At 33.4% G+C, this 22,246-nt stretch overlaps 1 protein-coding gene across 2 annotated transcripts in view; it reads left to right on the top strand.

The window, feature by feature from the left end:
• Window positions 1–21,918, top strand: part of LOC140441983 (uncharacterized) — a 42,965-nt gene extending 21,047 nt beyond the window's left edge. Inside the window, exons 1-4 of one of the 2 annotated variants that reach the window (XM_072533007.1) lie at window positions 6,744–6,881; window positions 8,690–9,051; window positions 17,404–17,631; window positions 21,764–21,918. In XM_072533007.1, the coding sequence (XP_072389108.1) occupies window positions 6,880–6,881; window positions 8,690–9,051; window positions 17,404–17,630 (591 nt within the window). In that variant the 5' untranslated portion in view covers window positions 6,744–6,879 and the 3' untranslated portion in view covers window position 17,631; window positions 21,764–21,918. Of the gene's footprint in view, window positions 1–6,743; window positions 6,882–8,689; window positions 9,052–17,403; window positions 17,632–21,763 lie in introns of those variants that run through there. The other variant, XM_072533006.1, reaches the window with a different exon arrangement.
• The last annotated feature ends 328 nt before the right edge of the window (window positions 21,919–22,246 follow it).

Raw genomic sequence — 22,246 nt, 5'->3', positions numbered from 1 at the left:
TTCTTTTCTTGATCTATATAACTCTGTGTGGAACTCTTCGACTATTCTTAATATTTCATCTCTGTTCGTTGTTTCTTCTCCAGTTCTGTTTCTCAGTTTGTTAATTTCTATTGTCCCTTTTGTACGCTCCTCTTCAAAACTGTCATGTTCTTATTTTGCTCTATTGCCTGTTTTGTTTTTTCTACATTGTAGTTTCTTATGTCTTTTCTTATTGCCTTTGTGATCGTCTTATTTATTTGATTTATCGCTTCTTTGCTTGTAGTGTTATCTCGTTTCATTTGTCGCCTTAGTTCTATAAGGGTTTTCGTGGGTTGACTCAGTTTTTCATCTTTTTTGCTTGTCGGACAATATTTAGTTTGAGCCTGTTGCATTGTGTTGACTATTTGTTTGTTCAATATATTGATGTCTGCTGTTGTTGTATCTTTCAATGAATTACCAATATATTTTTCGAACTCCTGAATGTTAGTTGGTTTTGTCCATTTCTTTGGTTGTTTCTTATTTATCATTTTGAGTCTTTCTTTTTCGGTTGATATCGAAATTTTAGCTCTTACTAACCTATGATCACTGCTTGTACTGAACTGGTTTAGCACATTTACGTCTTTAAATAATTTTTTTTCGTTTGTTAATACCCTGTGTATTTAACAAACTACTCATCTATTATGAATATTACCGAGTGAAATTTTTGAAATTATACAGTGTGGAAACCACAGATGGAATAATTTTTTTTTGTCCTTATTTTAAAAAATTATAATAAACGCTGAGACACGCCAACTTTAAAATTCAAATCTGTGCTTTTTAAACAAAAAATGTACAGTGATTCACGCAAAGCTAGCATAGACCACAGAGATAATTTTGAACAGAAATGTGTAAGTATCAGCACTTTTTAGCACCGTAACTCGACGGTAAAAATTCGATATCTTTTAATCAGATTGTCCTATCGAAAAAAAAAAATCAAAATGCGTTTTAAAGGTGAAGAGTGCAACATTTTACAAACTTTTATTATTTTGCCGCAAATAAAGTCAGTTTATATGAAACTGTTAAATAAATAAACGTTTCGTGGTTTTTGCTATTTTTTACGATTCTCATGAGATTGATCAAGTCATGATCATCCTAATCATAGTTCTGCTGCTCTTAAAAATGTTGTTTTTTCGAAATTTCTTTTCTCTCTTGTAAGATCCGTTTTAAAAATTTACTACTATATTTATAAGCATTTAATCTGTGGTTCCCTTTATGGAATCTAAACTTTTATTTTATAATACTTTTAACTCATTGACTAGTTTTAATAATGTTTTTTAACCTGCGTTTTAATTAAAACCTATTTTACTTCTAATGCGATAAAAACGCCAAATGACGCAAACTCTACGGAAGGCGTCTCTCAAAAAGATAAATAAAAGTCAACGAAAATGTCGCAAATCCCGACAGAGTGGGAAACTCCATTAACTCAAACCTTAAATAATTACCAGCCCTTCTTCTCCCTTTTAAAAAGAATTAGTCTAACACTCCGAACAACCAAATTCGGGCCACATTTTCCCTATTCTCCCTTGTTCTCTTCATCTACGCCGACACAAGAGGTTTTACTTTAGTTTACAACATAAATTAGTACCGACATAAAAAATTTAATTGCAAACAAATTTCGATGGACAAAGAAACAGACAGCATGGTCCTAAGAAATAAAAGAGCAAGTAAAAATGAAGAAAAATGCATAAAAACAATATCTGAAAGAAAACCCAATGAGAAGTACAGTAAATACAAAAATGAAAGATAAAAGGGAAAAATTTTGGTAACAGCAGCAAAGAGAGACAATTGGAAAAAGTTCGGAGAGAAAATGGAAGAAGATAGCAAACGTAACCAAAAGCTATTTTACAGAACACTGAAGACGATAGGAACATAAAAAAACATAAAATTAACAGCAATGAAAATAAAAATTGATAATTAATAACAGAAACAAAACAAATAGTTAAAAGATGGAAACAGCACTTCAAAGAACTACTAATGGATATAAACGAAGACGACATCAACGAAATAATACATTGGAAGATAATACAGAAAACTCAATTAACGAGGAAGAACTAGAAGAAGCAAGAAAAACGGTGAAGTATGGGAAAGCTCCTTAAGTAAATAGAATAACAAAAGAAATTAACAAAAATATGGAAAATATGGAGAACAAATATTACTAAAAAAATAAAGAATAAAATATGGAAAAATGAAGATATATCGGAAGATTGGAAAATGTCGCTAATAGTACCCATACACAAAAAAGAAGATAGAAGAGAATGTAATAACTACAGAGGATTGACGTTGCTATGTACGTGTATAAAACTCTTGGAAAAAATAATAAACAAACGATTAAGAACAATGACAGAACACACATTGCCACACATTGGCAAGTACAAAGTGGATTTAAAAGTGGTCGGATTATACAGGATCATATATTTACTTTTAAATGGGTAACATATAAAGCGCTGCAAGAGAAAACATACGTAACATTTCTTGACATAGAAAAAGCCTTCGATAAAGTACCAAGACAGAAACTATGAAAAATATTAAGGGAAAATGGAATGGACAAGTTACTAAAAATAATACAAAAACGTATTAGAACATCAGAAACCTTTACAATAAATGGAGGCTGAAGACAGGGAGGAGCACTTATGAGGGGCATTAAGACACGCGCAACAAGAAGTAAAAAATTGAATGTAGTATTTAGGAATCTGCAAAAAGTAGAATCTCGGAATGAGTATTTACTGAGTTACTTACTTACTTACTTACTCCGTTGCGTTACAACCCTTCGTGGGTTTTAGCCGACTCGACAACATGCCTGCACTGTTTTCTGTCTTATGCAACCTCCATCCAATTCTCCACGCTCATAGTGTTTAGGTCTCCTGCTATATTATCTCGCCACCGGAGACGGGGGCGTCCGTGTGGTCTCCTTCCAGTTGGGACTTCCTCCCACACCAGTCTTACTGTTCGTTCGTCAGAATGTCTTCTGAGGTGTCCTGCCCATTGGAGTTTTCTGGACTTTATTTCTTTTAAAATGTTGGCGTCTAGGTAAAGTTCTTCGATCTCTTTGTTAGTTCTTATCCTATATTGTCCTGATGCTTTATCCAGCACAGGGCCAAAGATCTTCCTTAGGATTTTTGTTTCCCAAACACATAGTTAAAGTTAAAATTAAACACAAGTTAAAATTTTTACTTACTTAAGAGTAATAATAAAAGAAACAGGATCTCTAGAGGCAGAAATCGATAGCAGAGTAAACAAAATACTACAACTGTATTATACAATGAATAAAACATTTATATGCAGAAAAGAAATATCTTCTTCTTCTTTTGGCATCATAACCCTAGATGGGTCTTTGCCTGTCTGGCTGTGTCCTTCAATTAAAATCTCTCTTGAGCCCTTCTCCTCCTTTGTATTATATTCATGGTTTTCAGGTCTTCTTTCACGTCATCCAACCATTTTTTCCTAAGCCTTCGTTTTTCCGCCTTCCTACCGATTTCCACTGTAAAATCTTGTCGTTTTCGTGTCTTCTTGTCGCTGAACATCTCCCAGCCATGACAGTCTTTGACTTTTCACAAATCTTACAATGTCATACCCTTCGTTCAGTTCATTAACCTCGTCGTTTCTCCTAATTCTCCATGTGCTGTCTTTCTCTTGCACCGGGCTATATACTTTTCTCAGTATCTTTCTCTCGAATGTCCTAAGTCGGGCTTTCTCTTTTTTCGTATTACCCAGGTTTCACAACCATAGGTTACTACGGGTTTAATCAAAGTTCTATAGATAGTCATTTTGGTTCTTTTGTCTAATAATTTCGATGTCAACTATCTTGTATTAGCATTGTATGTACGATTTTCACTGGAAATACGTGCATTAATTTCACTACTTACGGAATTCTTCTGGTTGATTTCTGTCATGTAGTTAGCTTTTATTTCGTTTATTTTAAGCCTTCTTTTTTGTGCTTCAGGATCAATTTTTTTTAACGTTTCCATTAGTAGTTTCTTGCTTCTACTAATAATGGCGACATCGTCTGCATATGCAGTAATTTGTACTGTTTTGGTATTTATATGGCCGGTTACATTGGTTTTTCTAATGACTGCTTCAAGAACTAAGTTAAACAGCATGTTTGAAAGTGCTTTTTTCTCTCCCATCTACTCTAACTGCGGCTTTTGAACCCTGCAACGTCATTTTTATGAGGCTAGTATATTTATTTGGTACACCTAGATTTAGGAGGTCTTCCAGCATTTTGTCTCTTTTTACACTATCAGAAGCTTGCTATCAGATACATCGGAGAAAGTAGTCAGGAACCAGATAGACTATATTATGATCAATGAAAGATACCGTAATGCTAATTATGAATGTTCTTGGGAAAAACACTTTTTTAAAAACTGAACTTACAATTAAAACTTTTATTTTCGACTTACAAAGAGTTTAGTAACAACACAATAAATTAAAATTCAGTCCAGAATGTTCAAGCGGTAGCCCCGTGTTAAATCCACGTGGTAGAATTCACTGGATTCTAGCGACTGGATTCTAGGTTAGCGGTCATTGTACTGTAACTTACTGTTAAAGCTGTGAACGCATATCTTGGATCAAACGTGGCCTCAGATCACAATTCACTTATCGCCAAGATAACACCCACCCTTAAAAATATTAAAAGACATCAAAGAATCCCTACAATAGACACAAGAAAACTTAAAGAACCTAAAGCAAAAGAATCATCCAACATGAACTGCATGTGAACTGCAGCAAATTGAACACAAACACCAATGATATTGACGAGTATTGGGAACTACGGAGACAATTTAAAAACAAAGACAACAATAAATACAGAGAGATAAACCACGAGATAAGGAAGATGATAAAGCAGGCAAAAGAAAAATACTTTCAAGAAAAATGCAAAGAGATCGAAGACCTTCAAAATAAATATGATCTGTCTAACCTACACAAGAAAATTAAAGAACTGGCAGGACTAAGAAAACAAAATCCCACGGAGACGTGAATTAGTAGTGGGAAAAGCCCTACACCTGACATGCTTCCCATAGAAATCCTAAAAATTCTAGATGAGGAGTACATTGATGTTTTAGTGACACTCTTGAACCAAATTTATAGTTCAGGCGTATTACCCAAAGAGTGGTTAACGTCGATTTTTTTTTTGTTTCCCCAAAAAGAAAAAACGCAAGAGAATGCAGCCACTACCGCACCATTAGCTTGATGTCTCATGTGCTAAAGTTACTACTAAAAGTCATCCATAACCGAATATATATCACAAACTGTACATAGACGTTAATGATACACAATTTGGTTTTCACAAAGGCTTAGGAACGTGTTAACGAACAGCTGTCAGAAGAAATTGAAATTAGACGTGGAGTGGGACAGGGATGCGTATTGTCGCCAATTCTTTTTAATGCCTACTCCGAAGAGATCCTGAAAAGCGCTCTTGAGGGTGAAACAGCTGGAATAAAGGTAAATGGAGTTCCCATTAATAACATTAGATATGCGGACGACACTGTGATCTTAGCCGAAAATATTGAAGATCTTCAGAGACTGGTGACTAGAATAGGAGTATGGAAAAGAGTACGGTGTAACAATGAACGTCAAGAAGATGAAATTCATGAGAATATCGAAAACTCAAAGAAATAACGAGAATCTTCTAATATACGGAACCAACGTCGAACAAATGGGCAAATATACATATCTGGGAACAACGATTAACTCCACAAATGATTACATTCAGGAGATCAAAATCAGAATAGAAAAGGCTAGAGCAAATTTCAACAAAATAAAAAGAGTGCTATGAACAAGGGATTTAAAATTGGAACTAAGAGTTAGGTTGGTTGGAATCTTGGACCTTGAATGCGACATCAATGAAAAAACTACTGGAATCATTCGAGCTGTGGGTGTATAGAACAATTCTTAAAATATCGTAATTGAAATACCGAGATATTCCAATTTCCAAGAAAATTGAAATATCTCGGACATATTACACGTGGAGAGAAATACACCTTGCTGCAACTGATTATGCAGGGAAAGATCCTAGGAAAGAGAAGCATAGGGAGGCGTAGAATGTCATGGCTGCGCAACCTGAGAGAGTGGTAGGGATGTATATCAAATGAACTTTTCAGAGCAGCCGTCTCAAAAGTACAAAATAGCTATGATGATTGCCGACCTCGGCCGCGGAGATGGCACTTAAAGAAGAAGACAGAAGTTGTATATTATCTGATTTTCTGTCACAGCATAATTAAAATAAAAGCTTTTGCTTCCTTTTGGTTTACCTGATCGCTGAAGGAATAGATATGGAATATCACTGCCCCGTTTTCAATTTTATAATTTAGATTTGTATTTTTGGTTATTATTAAAAGAGATTTTTCAGATTTTCTTACCTAAGAGAGACCATAAGTGACCCTTTAAGTAATAAACGTTAATTTTTCGTTGTCATTGATATGTGTAAAAGGCTTCTTATATGAGCTATGGAGGAAATCGAATTTATTATAATTTTACATTCACTCATATCTTTTAATGACCTTTTTTAACAAAGATCAGACTTAAAAATATTTTGGTGATAAAAAGATTGACATAAAACGGAAATTATTTCTTAATTTAATCTACACTTTATTGCTAATTTTTTAGAACATAATCTTTTTAGATTGATTGTTAATGAAAATAATTATATTTATGACATTGCTCGGATATTACATGCTTTAAAATTGATAAATGTTTTTATTGCTTTAAGCACCTGTCAAGATATAAAAGGTAAATTATATCAGACATAAACGTTTACATTTTTCTTGTACTAATCATCTATTTTGCCAGTTTTATCGATTTGGTGATTATTATTGTAGATGCCTGTTGTTGTTGAAGTTATAAGTTTCTCTTATTGTAACGGAAATGTAGGTATACAATAATTATATTTCATTCTCTTTTAATCGTATTGTAAACATTTTATTTATAATTTAAGTACAGGTTCGCCTTCGAGACTCTAAACTGATCTTATTTAGTAGTTTAGAAGAAGTATTTTTTGTTTACTGTTTAATTCTATGCAATTTTATACTTTTTCTTATGTCTTGCATACCCTGGACTAGATGGGATTATATACTTCGCGATTGGGAATTATATTGGAATAAGGACGCCCTCGTGAAGTCTGTGAAAGTAGGTGGGAAATTAAATACCACCCACTGACTTTGTGACTTGATGGACGGAATCGTTTAGCGACAGATCCCACAAATTTTCTAGGAGTAGTAGACTCCAAATCCAACTCTTCGTTCTCCAAGTTGGGGTTAAGGCATTGTAATAACTCCCCAGTACTTGTAAAAAAATAAAAAAAAGTTAAAAGACCTAATCACATGCCTAGAAATTAAATGGAGCAACAAAGACAATAGAAGCTTCGAAAAAGGACACGATTGTTTGGTACATGGAACTTTTAAGGTCTACCAAAAAACTTAATGAATCAAGTCTTACATGAATTAATAGAACTCAAAATAGACGTAGCAGTTTTTACTAAAACAAAAAGAAACAAGTTCTGAAAGTTTAGGAAATACGATCATTTATACAGTGGAGTACCAAAAGGATGCAGAGCTAAACAGAGAACTTCTTTGATGATTCACAGAAGAGTAAGAAAGTTCATAATAACTTGGGAAGCTATAAGTAAAATATTAATTAAAGTTAATATGTACGTTTACGAATACAAATTTTCGATCAGTTTGACGAAGAAATATCAAAAATAGATCAATCGCTGGAAATAATATTAATGAGAGAGTGAAATAGTAGGAAATAGGAAGAAGATACCACGAACATCAATGGTAAAAGATTCGTAGATGTGTGCAACCAGAATTTTAAAAGGATACTTCTCACATGAATTGATACACGTGGATTCTAGAAAAAAATATCATAAAATCAATAATACATTACATTGCAACAAAACAAAAAACATGGATTAGAGTCAAAGATGTAAATATTCAGAGAAGTTTGACATATGTGGTAGTGATCACTATTTATTACGTTCAAGAATACACTTCCCAATCCAAAAACAAGAGAGAGAAACGCATATAGATATAAACAATAAAAAATGAACGAAGATATAACATCAAAAGTCTAGATGAAGAAAAGACCCAAGAATTATTTAAAAATAGGTTGGAAAAAAGTTTAAAAATTTACGTGCTAAAAATATTATTCAATTACATACAAACATCTAAACAACTGTTTACACGAAGCAGCATTTGAAGCAATGGAATATTCTATTAATTTAATTTTATCTGCCTCATTCATCATAACCATTCAGACATATCTTATACATTTTAAAGTATAATACGTTAATTGATATTGATAAAAAAACCTGCAGTTTGAATCACCACAACTAATTTCTTTTGATAGATTATGTATCTGGGACAAGCGAATTTTCAGTAAAAATCAAAAAAAGCGTAAGAATCATATTATTTCATAAATAACCTCTTATGATGATTGTGCTCTGTTGATAATTGGTGGATGTTTTAATATTCCAGTAATATTTTATATTTCCATATTCCAGTAAATTCAGTGTACCTAGTTTAATTTATTATTCCAGAAAAGTAAAAAATAATAATTAATGAATTTTAAACCCAAATTAATACTTTGATGATATTAGCATTGAAAACTTACTATAATAGTAAACACTTTTTATATAAAACGGCCGTAATTTACTAACTTTCACATTTATCCACAGGACAATACTTCTGCTTATGCTCCTGCTGTCGGTAGGCGTTGTTTGGGGTAGATCCGCCCTAGAAGAAGACCGAGACTATTTCCAACCCTTTCTGACCTCTTCACAGAAACGTCGTGTATGCGTAGAGCTCTGTTTATCAGGGTTGGGCGGCCGCACCTGCGGAGATGACTGCTCCGACATTCTCCCGCAGGACCTTCCTATCCAGTCCCGTGTGGGCGCCAGGACAGACAACGATACTGAGAAAAATGTCACGCGAAGCGACTCATGTACTTTTCTTTGTAACAATAATTTGGGGGATCCATTGTGCGCTTGTGATAACGTGAACGTCAGTACGAAGCCGGAAGAAGTGGACTTTTTGCAAAGTAAGTTTATTTAATAATAATTAAATAATACCATATAACAAGTTTATTAACTTTAATTGATAAAATTCAATTATATCTATGACAAATATCTATGGATGTAACTTGTAGAAGGATATACAAAAATTATCCTAGTTCTACAGCAGATCTACAGTCAACATTATTTTTAATTTATGTAAATGTGTTTTAACACCTGCTAATCGAGGACTGAGAACCATAGGGTTCCAAGCGATATTTACAAAATTTTTCAGGAGACGAATTTTAAAGTTTGCTGTCAAATAAAACGGTTTTGACAATATTGTACTTTGTCAGATATGTTATATATTCTTGTTTAAGGATTTGGTAACACAGTAATACATAAAACAATGCTGTCGTGGTACAAAATACAAATTTCATGGTTTTTTCAAAATGTTACTTATACTTGGAACCTTATGGCACTGTAACCGCTGTACTTGGAACTTCGTGTCCCTAAATAAATTTAAAGTTTTAAAAATATGTCATCATTGTAGACTTTATTGCCTTTCTACAACTGATAACAATAATAGCCTCTACAATGATGTTGGAAGAATTTTTAAAAACAAAAAGAAAATTAACAAAGTAGAAAATTAACTTTCATTTATAAACTGTTTCGTTACAGAAATCAAACATTTCATGTAATTCTGATCTTCAAGTGGCGTCCATTTATACGCATACTCAATATGCTCAAGCTTTTTCTCAGTCAGAGATTTGGGTTTGTGTTATCGGCCGGAGCTAGTACAAAGTCAGCAGTGAAATTATTTATGGGAACCACTCTTTGTTTCTTCCTAGTACTGCTGGTAACTTTACTAACATTGACTGTAGAAAATTCGGCGCTGTGATCTTTCAGCTTATACTGAACAGTAAACATGTACAAGACGTAATTGATAAACTTTAGTGTAAGGAATTTTATTATATTGGTATAATGATGCTGTTTTTTTAAATTTTTAAAGTGTGTTGGTTTCATATTAATCACACAGAATGGCTTCGTCTGTTAACTTTTAACAAAAGTCTAACAAGCGCTAGTGGAGATCAAATATCCGTAACTTTCATAGCTTTTTCTATGCAAGAATGGATATTATCGACAACATGTATGCACGAATGACTAGGTATGAAGTATTTCATAGTTACCATTAAAATATTATGATTTTTGCTCAGGAAGTCAGTGATTGCTACTGAGATCAGAGAGTTCCTGTTCTGAGGAACACAACTATCACTCCACGTGATTATCTCATTTATTTCCAGATGTTTTAAAACTACTTTCTCTAAAATTTATATTAGGGCACTAAACAAATTATTGCCTGATCTCCCACACAATGTTTTTGGACATACTGCACAGTAAACTTCTGTATCAACAGATCTGTGAGCTGTCAGATTGTATACATTTAATTTCTGTTTGTAAAACAGCACAGAGACTTCAGATTTATGTAGATTAATGACATTTTCCAGATCAAAATATATAATGGCACAATTTGAGTTCTGTTTTTTTGTCATTTTCATGTTCTTGGCGCATTATGAATTTCTTTGTAATGTGGGAGTCATATATCTGTTCTCTTCTGCACGCACCCTGTTCTCTTTTTTGGCCAATCTATAGTCCTCGCAGACGTCACACCTATCCGTTTTCGGTTGCAAGAACTCTAGATTATGCCCAAAACTAAAAATGTGCCTATAAAACGACAGCGTTTGTGGAGGTATATTATTTGCATTGCACGTTTCAATGTACAAATCATACATTTTATTGAACGTTAAATGTTGGGTCTAGATATCTTCTTTTTGAATCTTTCCTACAATAATGTGCATCTAAATATGGAAAAGAGTGTATATGTTGTGTTATTACTTCCTTTTGTTTGCTTGAAATGCGATCATTGGTCCCTTTTCCTCTTTTATCAGGGTGTGCCTGAAACACTTTTCTGTAAATGCACAGTGTATATGAGCTTTTGGCTTATGCAAAGCGTATTTAAGAAAAATGGCTTGCATACTCTCAATTTTCATTTTATTTTTCGAAATATTACTCAAATGAAAAAAATTTGTAGTTTAATTTAGTAATTTAGTACTGCGTTTTCTCTGAACTAAAATTCTCTTTGTCACATTTAATAAAAATGCATACTTTTCATTTTGGTCCAATGAGTAATACCTGTTTTTTGTCTCCAATCTTTCTTCGGGGTTAAATTTTTTATTACATCGGAAACGACAACTTTGGTTACAATCTGTACGTGTATTAATTACTTTAGTAAGCCTAGCTATACCTTTAGCACTGATGTAGCTTTTTCCTTGTTGATAATTCTCCTTCCGTTGTGTTTTTTTCTACTTTTGGGGATTTCGCTTTCGTTATCGAGTCCTATTTACCTCCTTCATTGGGGTTTTTTTCAGATTCTGATTCGGAACTTGAGGTGGAACTGTAGTCTACTAAGCAACAACTGGCATTATTACTATAAAATGTGTTTGTGTAAAGGATAGTTATACATACGATTTAATTTGTGTTATGTTCTTAAGGTAACAACTTGATTGTTTGGACCAAGAATACTTTAAATGTTATTGACTCCTTGGACTTGCTACACTTCCATCTTAAGCTGTAGAGGACTCTCCAGTTTCGAAATAAAGCCTAAAAATTATTTGTCAGTCAAGACAGTAAGAAATCTACTTTAATAATATATTTTTGTTTATAAGTTTTGTTTTATTTGTTATAACAGTTCGCATAAACGTGTACCTGCCACCCTATAAAGGATGTATTAAAATTGTTTCATACTTTATAGATATTCAGAGTTGTAGCTACAATAATCCGCCCAAGGTTTATTTTCGGACACAGAGGATATTGCAAAACAAGAAAATGATAATTTTAACTGATAAAACTGACATTTATCTTTCATCAATACTCTCACTGTAGTACATGGAACCATATGGTTCTAACCTTAAAGCATTTCGTGCAATTGGAACTATATTTCACTGTTGACTGTGGCGCTATCTGTCAACAAATGGCAGAACTTTCAATACCATTCTACGCAGAATTCAAAGAACAATAGATTTCTGTTAAAAACAAATTTTGTACAAATTGTCCCTTGGAACCCTATGGTTTTTAGCCCTCGTCATATTGATAATTAATGTAGAAAACTGTTCTTATATTAATAATATAAGTGATTGTAATCACAATACATATACACGTATTATATATAAGAATAAAAATACAGTATCACTTAGGAAGTAACAATTTGCCAACTCTAGAAGTCATTACCTCTGAGTTGTGATGACATGTATAATGTTATTACATTATCATCAGTGGAATTACAGCTCGTTATGAGCCGAAGCCTTCTTCAGAACGATCTTCCATTCGCCCCTGTCTCTGGCAACTCTTCTCCATGCTTTAACTCCGATGAATTTTAGATTATCCTCTATGTTATCTTGATAACTAAGTTTTGGTCTTCCTCTGACTCGTCTTCTTACTGATTCTCTTCGGTAGAAAATTTTTCTGATCGTTGCATCTTCATCTCTCCTAATGTCATGTCCTATATATCGGAGGCGTGCTAATTTAATACATTTTACAACGTCAGGTTCCCCAAAACTTCTGTATAACTCAAAGTTGTAGCGCCTACGCCACAAGCCCTGTTCTTGGACTCCTCCATATATTTTCCTTAAATTTTTTCTCTCGAAACGTTTAAGCAATTCTTGGTCGTTCTGCGTAAGGGACCCCGCTTCTGATCCGTATGTTAACACTGGCTTTATTAGTGTTTTATATATGGTAACTGTAATTTTTCTGGGTAGTTTTGGGCCATCTGTTTCCTCAAGCCATAATAGCACTGATCGGTAAGCACTATTCTTCTTTTAATTACTTCGCTGACATTGTTGTCTTTGGTCAGCAGCGAACCCAAGTAGTCGAAGATGTCCACACCTTCTAGTTCCAGATCATCAAATAATAGTCTAGGTATCTGGTTGCCTGATCTAGATAATGTTATTACCATTTAGACAAAAATAGATAATTGCATATTTTTCAAGAAAACTAAAAGTTGTTGTTTGTTTGACAGATTAACAATGACAAATTTTTATTTGTGTGACATATGACATAAAATATTTAGTAGTAAAAAGTTATATTTAGTCCATTGAAAAGTTACATTAAGATTAAAATTTTGAGAGTACGAAATTTTGTTTTTTTTTGTCCCCTTGCCGCTAGCTTGGAAAAAGGCGGACAAAGAGTTTTTAGGCTGTATCTCCGTAAATTAGCAATCCTATAGAAAATTATATCAGATATTGTTTGTAGCAAATTAAATTGTCTATAACTTTATTTCTATTACTTTTAATCGTAAAATGTAAAATAAAAAAGTTATAAACAAAAATAACTAAAAATTTTTTGTCCTTATAAGTTTTTGACCTTATAACTTTTTTTCTTGTCATTTTACAATAAATATATTACATAAATTTTCGTTTGAAATTTCTTTGAAATTCTGATAATATTGCTTTTATATAATTTTATTGCAGAAGTACCAGAAAAAGTCATAGGCCCAAAAGAAAATTTGTTCCAAAAATTTTAGTTTTTGGAACTTTTTATTATTTATTTTACGGCAAAAAGTAATAAAAAAAAGTTATACACAATTTAATTCGCTACCAATAATAGAAAGAACAATGCATATAAACCGATACAGCAAAGAAGAACCCGAGAAAAAGAACAAAAATATAAAGATCTCAGAAGAGAAGAGAAGTACATCCATCGGAGAAAAAAGCGAACTAGCGATGAAAATAGAATATTGGAAGAACTTGAGGCATTAAAAAAGGAAAATCAAACAATCCCAGAAGAGTGGTATATTGAGATCGTTTAACCACTACACAAAAAGGGTGATCAATTGGAATGTAGAAACTATAGCGGAAGAACCCTCCTTAATACAGCATACAAAATATTTTCGAGTATTTTATATGGTCGCCTGAGTGCATATTCAGAGGAGCTTCTTGGCGAATATTAAAGTGGTTTTAGGCCTGGTCGATCAATAACAGACCAGATCTTTGTGCTAAGGCAAATACTGGAAAAAACCAATGAATTTAATATCGACACATACCATCTTTTCGTAGATTTTAAATCGGCCTATGATAGTGTCGTAAGAAATAAATTGTATGAAGCCATGGATGAATTCCACATCCCCGATAAACTGATAAGATTGGTTAAGGCTACAATGCGTAAAGTTGTTTGCAAAGTCGAAATACAGAGCGAACAATCACAGGCATTTGAAACACATGTTGGGCTGCGACAGGGAGATGCGCTGGCGTGTCTCCTTTTCAACATAGCTCTGGAAAAGGCGGTCAGAGATGCCCAAATATACAACAGAGGAAACATTTTTAATAAATCATCCCAAATTTTGGCATATGCAGATGATGTTGACCTAGTTGTCCGCACAACACGCAAGCTAGAAGAAATGTATACCACCTTATCAAATGCCTCAAAAAATATGGGCCTGCAAGTAAATGAGAAGAACACTAAGATAATGGCATCAACACCCAACAATAGAGCCAGAAACATCGGCCACCAATTCATGGTTGATAACTCTACCTTTGAAGTGGTGGACAAATTCACATACTTAGGCTCCCTGATCACCAAGGAGAACGTCATGACGAAAGAAATCAAGCGAAGAATAATCCTAGCAAACAAATGCTATTTTGGACTGAGTAGACATATGAGAAGCAGAAACTTAAGCCAAAAAACAAAAATAACCACATACAAAACCCTTATACAACCAGTGTTGACATATGGGTCGGAGACATGGACCATTTCCAAGGCAGATGAAAATCTCCTGCTTATATTTGAACGAAGGATCCTGAGAAGAATCTTCGGTGGCATCTGTGAAAATGGTGTTTGGAGAAGGAGGTACAACTACGAGATATATCACAGATATAAACATATATTTGGTGGTAAAAACGTAGTATTTTTTATAAAAATAGGGAGACTAAGATGGGCAGGACATCTGGCAAGATCATAGCAGAACAACCCTCTTAGAAGAATCCTTATGTCACAACATGTGGGAAGTAGAAGTAGGGGTAGGCCAAAACTCAGATAGGGGGATGGTGTATATAACAATTGTATACAATTAGGCACAGCAAACTGGCAACAGTTGGCAATGGATAGAACTGACTGGCGTAATAGACTTGGGAAGGTTGAGGCTCTTTTATAGGGATTTAGCACCAATGATGATGATAATGACCAATAATATCTAATATAATTTTCTGTTGGGTTGCTAGTTTACTGGATACAGCGCGAGATCATTTGCACACAATATTTGCACACTTTTTCAAGATAGAGGCCGGGAGACAGGGGTGGCGATCCCTCAAACTTGAACTTATGCTCATACTTACCCTCCCAATATATCAAAAAAAATTTTGCGTCCTCTTTAAATGCATACTAAGACCTAAAAAATGTGACATTTCAAAAAAAGTTCAAAAAAAAATATTATAAAAAAATTAAAACTAATAAATAAACTTAATACAGGTTTACGATATTTTATATTCTGAAGGAGGAAGATACTTCCCGCTGATTTCTCAAATTGTCCGGGAATAACAAGGCCAGATCTGGGCCTCTGGGGAACAGCCACATCAAAAAAAAATCTTAAAAAAAAAGGTATTAACTTAAAAATTCTTCTTAAGAAAACATCCAAAAAACACAAAATCAAACATTCTTCCCTCGACTTTTGCTTGACTCCCAGAGGTAGGCTAAAAAAACATTTGTTTTAAAGTTCTTTCTTACTCTTGATACAGAGTAGGGAAAAACGCAAGGTTTATGAACCTTGAAAGGTTTTATAAAGGTTACTTATGAAGTGTAGAAGCAAAAAACTTAATGGTTTTGTAAATGATGTGACCTTCTAGTTCCTCATAAAATTCATCAACTTCTTTATCCGAGTGGGTAGTCGTAAGAGCACAGTGATATCTGAAGTACCTTAAGGTTATACCTTGCATTTAGTTTGAAGATGTTAGTGTTGTGTTTAATAAATTAATTCCTGTGCAATTTTTCAGGTCCAATTAGTCTTCCTTTTTGTTTTTGGGGAGAGGTATTAGGATGCATGATCTCCATTCTTGTGGTATGCTGTTTTGTTTCCTAATTTTTTGGATTAGTGTTAATAGTTGTTTGATCAGATCTGGTACTCCGTACTTTAGAAGTTCGTTCTGTATTTTGTCCTCTCTTTCTTTATCTCTTCCGCCTCAATATTTATTTCTTCGTTTATTACTTATGGTGTTGGTGGTTTATTATCATCATCTTTAGCAAATAGGGGTGGAAAGTAGTCGGTCAATGTTTTTTCGTGTGATTGTGTTTAGTTTTTATTAGTTCGTTCATCTCTTTTTATCCTCTGATAATACTCCATATATGTTTTTGAGTTCCGTGCAAGTCGTGTTTTTAAGTTTAAACCAAGCGGTTTTCTTTTTTGATATGTTAGTTATCTTTACTTTCCTCTCTCCAAGTGATTGTGTTGGTGCGTTAATTATGTTAGTTGAGCTTTTCCCAGCTTTGCTAGATAATATCGTTTATTAATATTTTATTCTCAACAATCTTCTTTGATATCCTTTTCTGTTCAAGCATTCCGTGGATTCCGTATTTAGTCTTTGGATTATCTCGTGTTATCTTCGTCTAATTTGTGTTTGTGTTGGTGCAACTTTCTGGGGTGTGAAGTATTTCATGATAATTATTATTTTACAAAATAGGCTATGGTCGTTACCTACATCTGCTGAGTTGGGTCATCTTACGTCGATTATTGTTGATTTATGTATATTTGTGTTGCTTATGATATAATATATCATACATCTTTGTCCTCGGGTGTTATTGAATGTATATTTGGGTTGGTGTTTATGGTCAAAAAATGTATTGTTTACTCTAAGCTCGTTATTTATGCAGAAGTTTATCATTAGTTCTCTATTTTCATATCAAACATTCTTGTTATGTTTTTGCTTAATTTCGGGTATTATTTGGTTGCCTAGTCGAGCGTTAAAATCCCCCAGTATTATCACCTTCCCTTTGAATTGATCAACTACTTCGTACTTCGTCATAAAATGTTTCCCTTGTTATTTTTTGGGTCGTATACTTCGATGATGTTCAGGTCTTCCTTCTCAATTAAAATAATCATCATAATTCTACATTATAATCATAATACTTAGACTGTAACTAAAAAACTTATATAATATATATATATATATATATATATATATATATATATATATTATTTTTTTGTACTTATATATAAAAAATAAAATTATGCTATAAAATGGATCTATGTTAAAACAAAACACTAAAGCAAAACTCTTCTTCAATAAAATATTTATTATATATACCCTTAAGTATTTTGTTACAAAAGTTTAATTAACACTAATTATTATTTTCAGTTTGCAGTCAATTTTGCATAAAATACAACTACAGAATTTCTGGTTGCCAAAAATGTAACATCTACAAAGAAGTATATTCATCATCTGAATCTGGATCTACAATATTTAGTCAGCAAAGTTTACGAATGAATACTTATGCTGGAGTCGATTGGTATGCCTGGTGTACGCGCATGTGCGCCAAAGGTGATGGTGGAGCAGCTTGTGCCTGCGATCGCTTACCAATATAATGTTAGTATCATCTTTATTTATATTTGTTCTTCCGTTTGTAAAATATACATTTATTGACAATATTTATTTTTTTGCGAATACGAAGTGCGCTGTTAGGGAATCATTTCGGCATATTTCAGACCTGATTTAAGTAAATGCTAGTGCAAGTAGAGAAGATAGGGTAACGCACCCAGTTATTGCCACTTTAAGAAATGTCCCGAGAAAAATATTTCCGAGTTCCACAAGAAAGGAATCACAATTTCAGGAACTTTTATTCTGGGCTGTGTGATGTCCTACCTTTCTTATCACACACAACTGTTTTTAATAATAACTAATAACGTTAGTATATTTAAACGAAATTAATTTACATTAAAAACAGAGCAAGTACTAGTTATTGGCACGTTGCCTGCAGTTATTGGCATTAACATGGTTGTCGTCATTGGCACCTACCTGCAGTAATTGTCACACCTCTTGCTGTAGTTAATAGCATCACTTTCATAGTAATGGAATGAAACAATAAGAGCTCAAATCATTTTAAATAAATGTTTACATTTAATAAATAAAAAAACTATAACTTAAGCTGAAATGTTTTGAAATAAAAACCTTAACTGAATGAACAAAATTTCATTGAAAATAAAAATCTGTATCGTATGAACAAAAAAGATCTACGCATTTCTTTGGCACACTTTGCATAAATAATGAGGTGTGTATAAATCTTTTTTCGGCAGGCATTTGAAATGGTACATTCTCATATATTTCTGGCACTTAATTCCAAAATTTGTTACTCTTGCATTTTTTGTACATATAAAACACAATCCCTTATTATGAATGGTATTATCATTAGGGAGGTGCATTAGGATTGTGCACATCCCCTCGTTGCTTAGATTACTTGAACTTGGAGAACTCCGCTAGGTTGTTTTGGTTTTTCTGGCATATTTATTACTTTGATCATTTTGTTCATTTCACGCTTTTTCCTGTTTTGATATTATTTTATCTCTTTCTGTAGCTTAGCTTCTTTCTTTTCTTTATGTTTTTTTTTCACTAGATGTTATTACGTATGGCATTTTTTCGTTGTACACTGAGTACGCTTGAATGTGGCACTTTCTTTCTTGACTTTTTTTGCCTCCTACATGTTCTTGATCAATATTTTGTTGATTTTCTATGTTTTGTTGAAATTCTAAGTTTTCTAAAATCGTACCAAGTTGGTTGTCTTCGGAATTTGGTTTCGTTATAGTGTGGCTTATGATTTCAGATTGCTCTTGGATAAGTACACTATCTCGAAAACTATTTCCATATTTTCAATACTTTCTTGGGTGAAATACGGTACAGGCATATTAAACTTTTTAAAACGCCTCTCTTCATTTTGATGTGACTCACACTCTTCATCATCAAACAGCACAGTAACAAGGGAATCATTTGCACTAAAACTACATGATTCAGCAGCTTCCCCTTTTGTAAATCTTAAAAATATTATTACAAGCAACTGTAAATCTTCACTTTTATCACCTTTCCCCAGTTTTCCCTGTACTGTCTTTGGTTTAATTTTTCTTGCCCAACAGTGGAAATAAAGTCATTATATGTCATAATTATCAAGCTGTTTGCTTTGCAAGTTTTAGAAGGCACAGTGGTAAAAATTTGAATCCGGTTTCGCCAGATAGAACTCGTATGATTTCTATTTTTGTCATTATATGTCATTTCGCAACTGTCCTTTCCATTCCCATTTCCAACAGCTATATTTGGTCCTGTTGTCTTCTTTCCAATACATTTTGAAAACTCAATAGATTCGATATTCCAGGGATACAATCCGCAAGCTTTAAAACTGTTACAAATTAAAGAACTCATAAGTGACCTTAGGGAATATTCTAATATTGGTGCAAAATAAGTTTTGGCCAATCCAATGAAGGGATTATTTCTTTACCATTTCAGAATTGAACGTTTCCAGGCATTTTCCAGAGGTTTAAAGCAGCTAACATCTGCTGGTTAAAGGATTCTGGTAGCATTTGGATATAATGCAACGAGTATTATTTGAAGCCTCGTACAAAGGGTACATAGTTCATAGCTCATGTGAGTTTTGTGACCTTCCACAAAAAGAATGACGGAAAACTGTATTTTGTTTTTGCAAAGATGGGGATGGAGTATATTTGAAATATAGTCTACAAATAATTCAGATTTCGTCCAGTCATTGTCGCTTGTTCGTATTCTTCACGCATTAGGAACAATTTTACCAACAGCAGCGGGAAGCTTCTTATTGGAATAAATGATCATCCGAGGAGTTACTGGGCTAGCAGCTGAGAAGGTGAACATCACAGTAATATTGGCCTTTGCTGTTTTTTAATCCATCTGGTAAACATTTTTAGCACCGCGAGGAGCAACAACTTTATCCTCCTTAGAAAAAAAAGAGGAAACAATTTTCGTCCCCGTTAAACACTCTTTTTGGATCTTGAAATATATGAAAATAATTTTTCTCCTTTAAATAATTTTCGATATTGGAAAACCAGTTTTTTATGTCTTTCTCAGAAACGCAGAAGCTTGCTTTAGTTACCTCTTCTAGATTTCTCAGGGTTAACTTTGGATGACGCTTAAAGAAGGCTACATATCAGTGTCTTCCAGTTTGGTTGTACATGAATGTCTTACGTGGTTCGGCGTCAAAGAAAGAAAGTTTTCACTAAAGACTGAATATCGTCCCTTCTTCTGGGGAAACCTTTTCTGTGGCAGTCACTAATCCACTCCTCTAACACATCTTCCTCGTGTTTTGTTAAGTACATTGCACGCCCATGGACAATTTTTTTGAATTGGTCACTCAGTCTATGTTGAAGGGTTTGCCTGGAAAATTGTTAATAAACTTACCTTGTACGATGGTGTCAACAACCGCAAGCCAACGTCTGCAGCCATATGCAAATACAGAACCAATACCTACATTACCCACAAACAAGAATGCGCTATTTATCAAATAGCGTAATAATTATTAGTATTTACGGATTCCTTTTTTTCTTATAAAACAGCAAAAATATTCGAAGTGCCAATAACTGGGCGTGTGCCAAATACTAGGGCACTTACCCTATATAAAATAGAATTGCTTCCAGGAAACGATGTATACAAATGCTAAACTCATCTCTGTGAAACCTGTTAAACTGGTTGCCACCCATGTAGTCGTGATTGATCAGAAATATCTGTGCACAAAGGATATTGCGTTGCATACAAGTTGATCTGTTCCAGTATCTTCGTTATAATGTCAGGAGTTACAAATAATTTAAAGCAATCTATGGGGTTAGCATCTGCTAGAATTCCTGCATAAATTTCTTTCATACCGGACCACGGTACTGTAACTTCAATAGCCGTAGGATCATCGTGCGTGGGCATGTACCAAGACATATTTTGTATCTTTTGTTTTACCCATTCAGTTTCTGAATATATCTGATTACCTTTATCGTGCTGTTAAAAATTTTGTCCATCCCGAGTAGGTTCTGGAGAAGAATGGTGTCGCTTTCTGGAAGTTGACGGCTGATTCCATTGATCACTGTCATCGGTGTTGCTATCATTGCTTGAATCTAAACCAGGTTCAAAGTCTGGATCATTGTCAAAGTCGTCACTTGAGAAATACATCTTAATCAATGTCTACTAAATCAGTAAAGCACAACTAAAGTACTTTACACGTACACAATAACACTATTTTGATCGTAGAATTGTTTTTTACTTTCTATCACTATTGTTTGACAAGGTGTGTTTCTTTTTTGATACACATGGGCCTTGCGCGAAAGTCTGCTAAAAACTTTATGCTAGGCCAGTGTATCGAAAATGATACACACTTGAAAAATATAAAAATAAACTGCAAATAAATAAAAAAATTCAGTCACCCTAAAATAATATAAAAACTCTAATAATTCAAAAAAACATTTTGGCCCAGAATGAAAATTTTGTGAACTAGCGTGGCGCTGAAGGTGTTAAATGAAAGCACTCCGCGGTTTTTTCATATTTGAGAGTCCATTGACCATATTAAATAATAATTTCCCTTTAGCGTTGTAGTTCGTTTTAGCCCTCTTTTTTTGGACATAATCTACCAGGTCAATAGCCTACTTATTACCAACATATATTGTAAAATACATGTTAGAGTGTTTTTAAGATCCACACTAACAAAAAATATTTTTTATTTTAGGACGAAATGGACGAAAATTCGATCAAAAGTAGGGCTAGCATTCCAAAATATTTGAAGAATCGAAAATATTTTTATATCCTTTGTAACAACATTTAAATCAGGAAGCAATTTTTTGTTCCAAGCTATTTACAATTAAAACATCATAGTTAAATCAAGTCTATTTAGTTATATTTACATTAATGTATAAACAACTAAGAAAAATCTCATTTTTATTTGTTTATCCTTTATAAATTTTTTAGACAAACTTTAAGCTATTGGTTTTCATTTAAAATTTTGTTCCGAACATTGGATTTTCGATGAAAATTTGTATTACCGAAAGCCGACCATATACCTACAAGTGGATTCGGAAGTTTTCATACAAATTTGATATAGTGGAATTATATTCATAAAAAATGTTTTTAAGTATGACATCGAAAGTGTTTATTGATAGTAGTTTCGACAATTTGTATAGAAATATAATCAAATCTATTCTCAGTTTCTCAT

The sequence above is a fragment of the Diabrotica undecimpunctata genome, chromosome 5 (assembly GCF_040954645.1).
Source record: "Diabrotica undecimpunctata isolate CICGRU chromosome 5, icDiaUnde3, whole genome shotgun sequence".
NCBI classification, from domain to species: Eukaryota; Metazoa; Arthropoda; class Insecta; order Coleoptera; family Chrysomelidae; genus Diabrotica; species Diabrotica undecimpunctata.
This window is presented reverse-complemented; position numbering and strand designations above follow the sequence as displayed.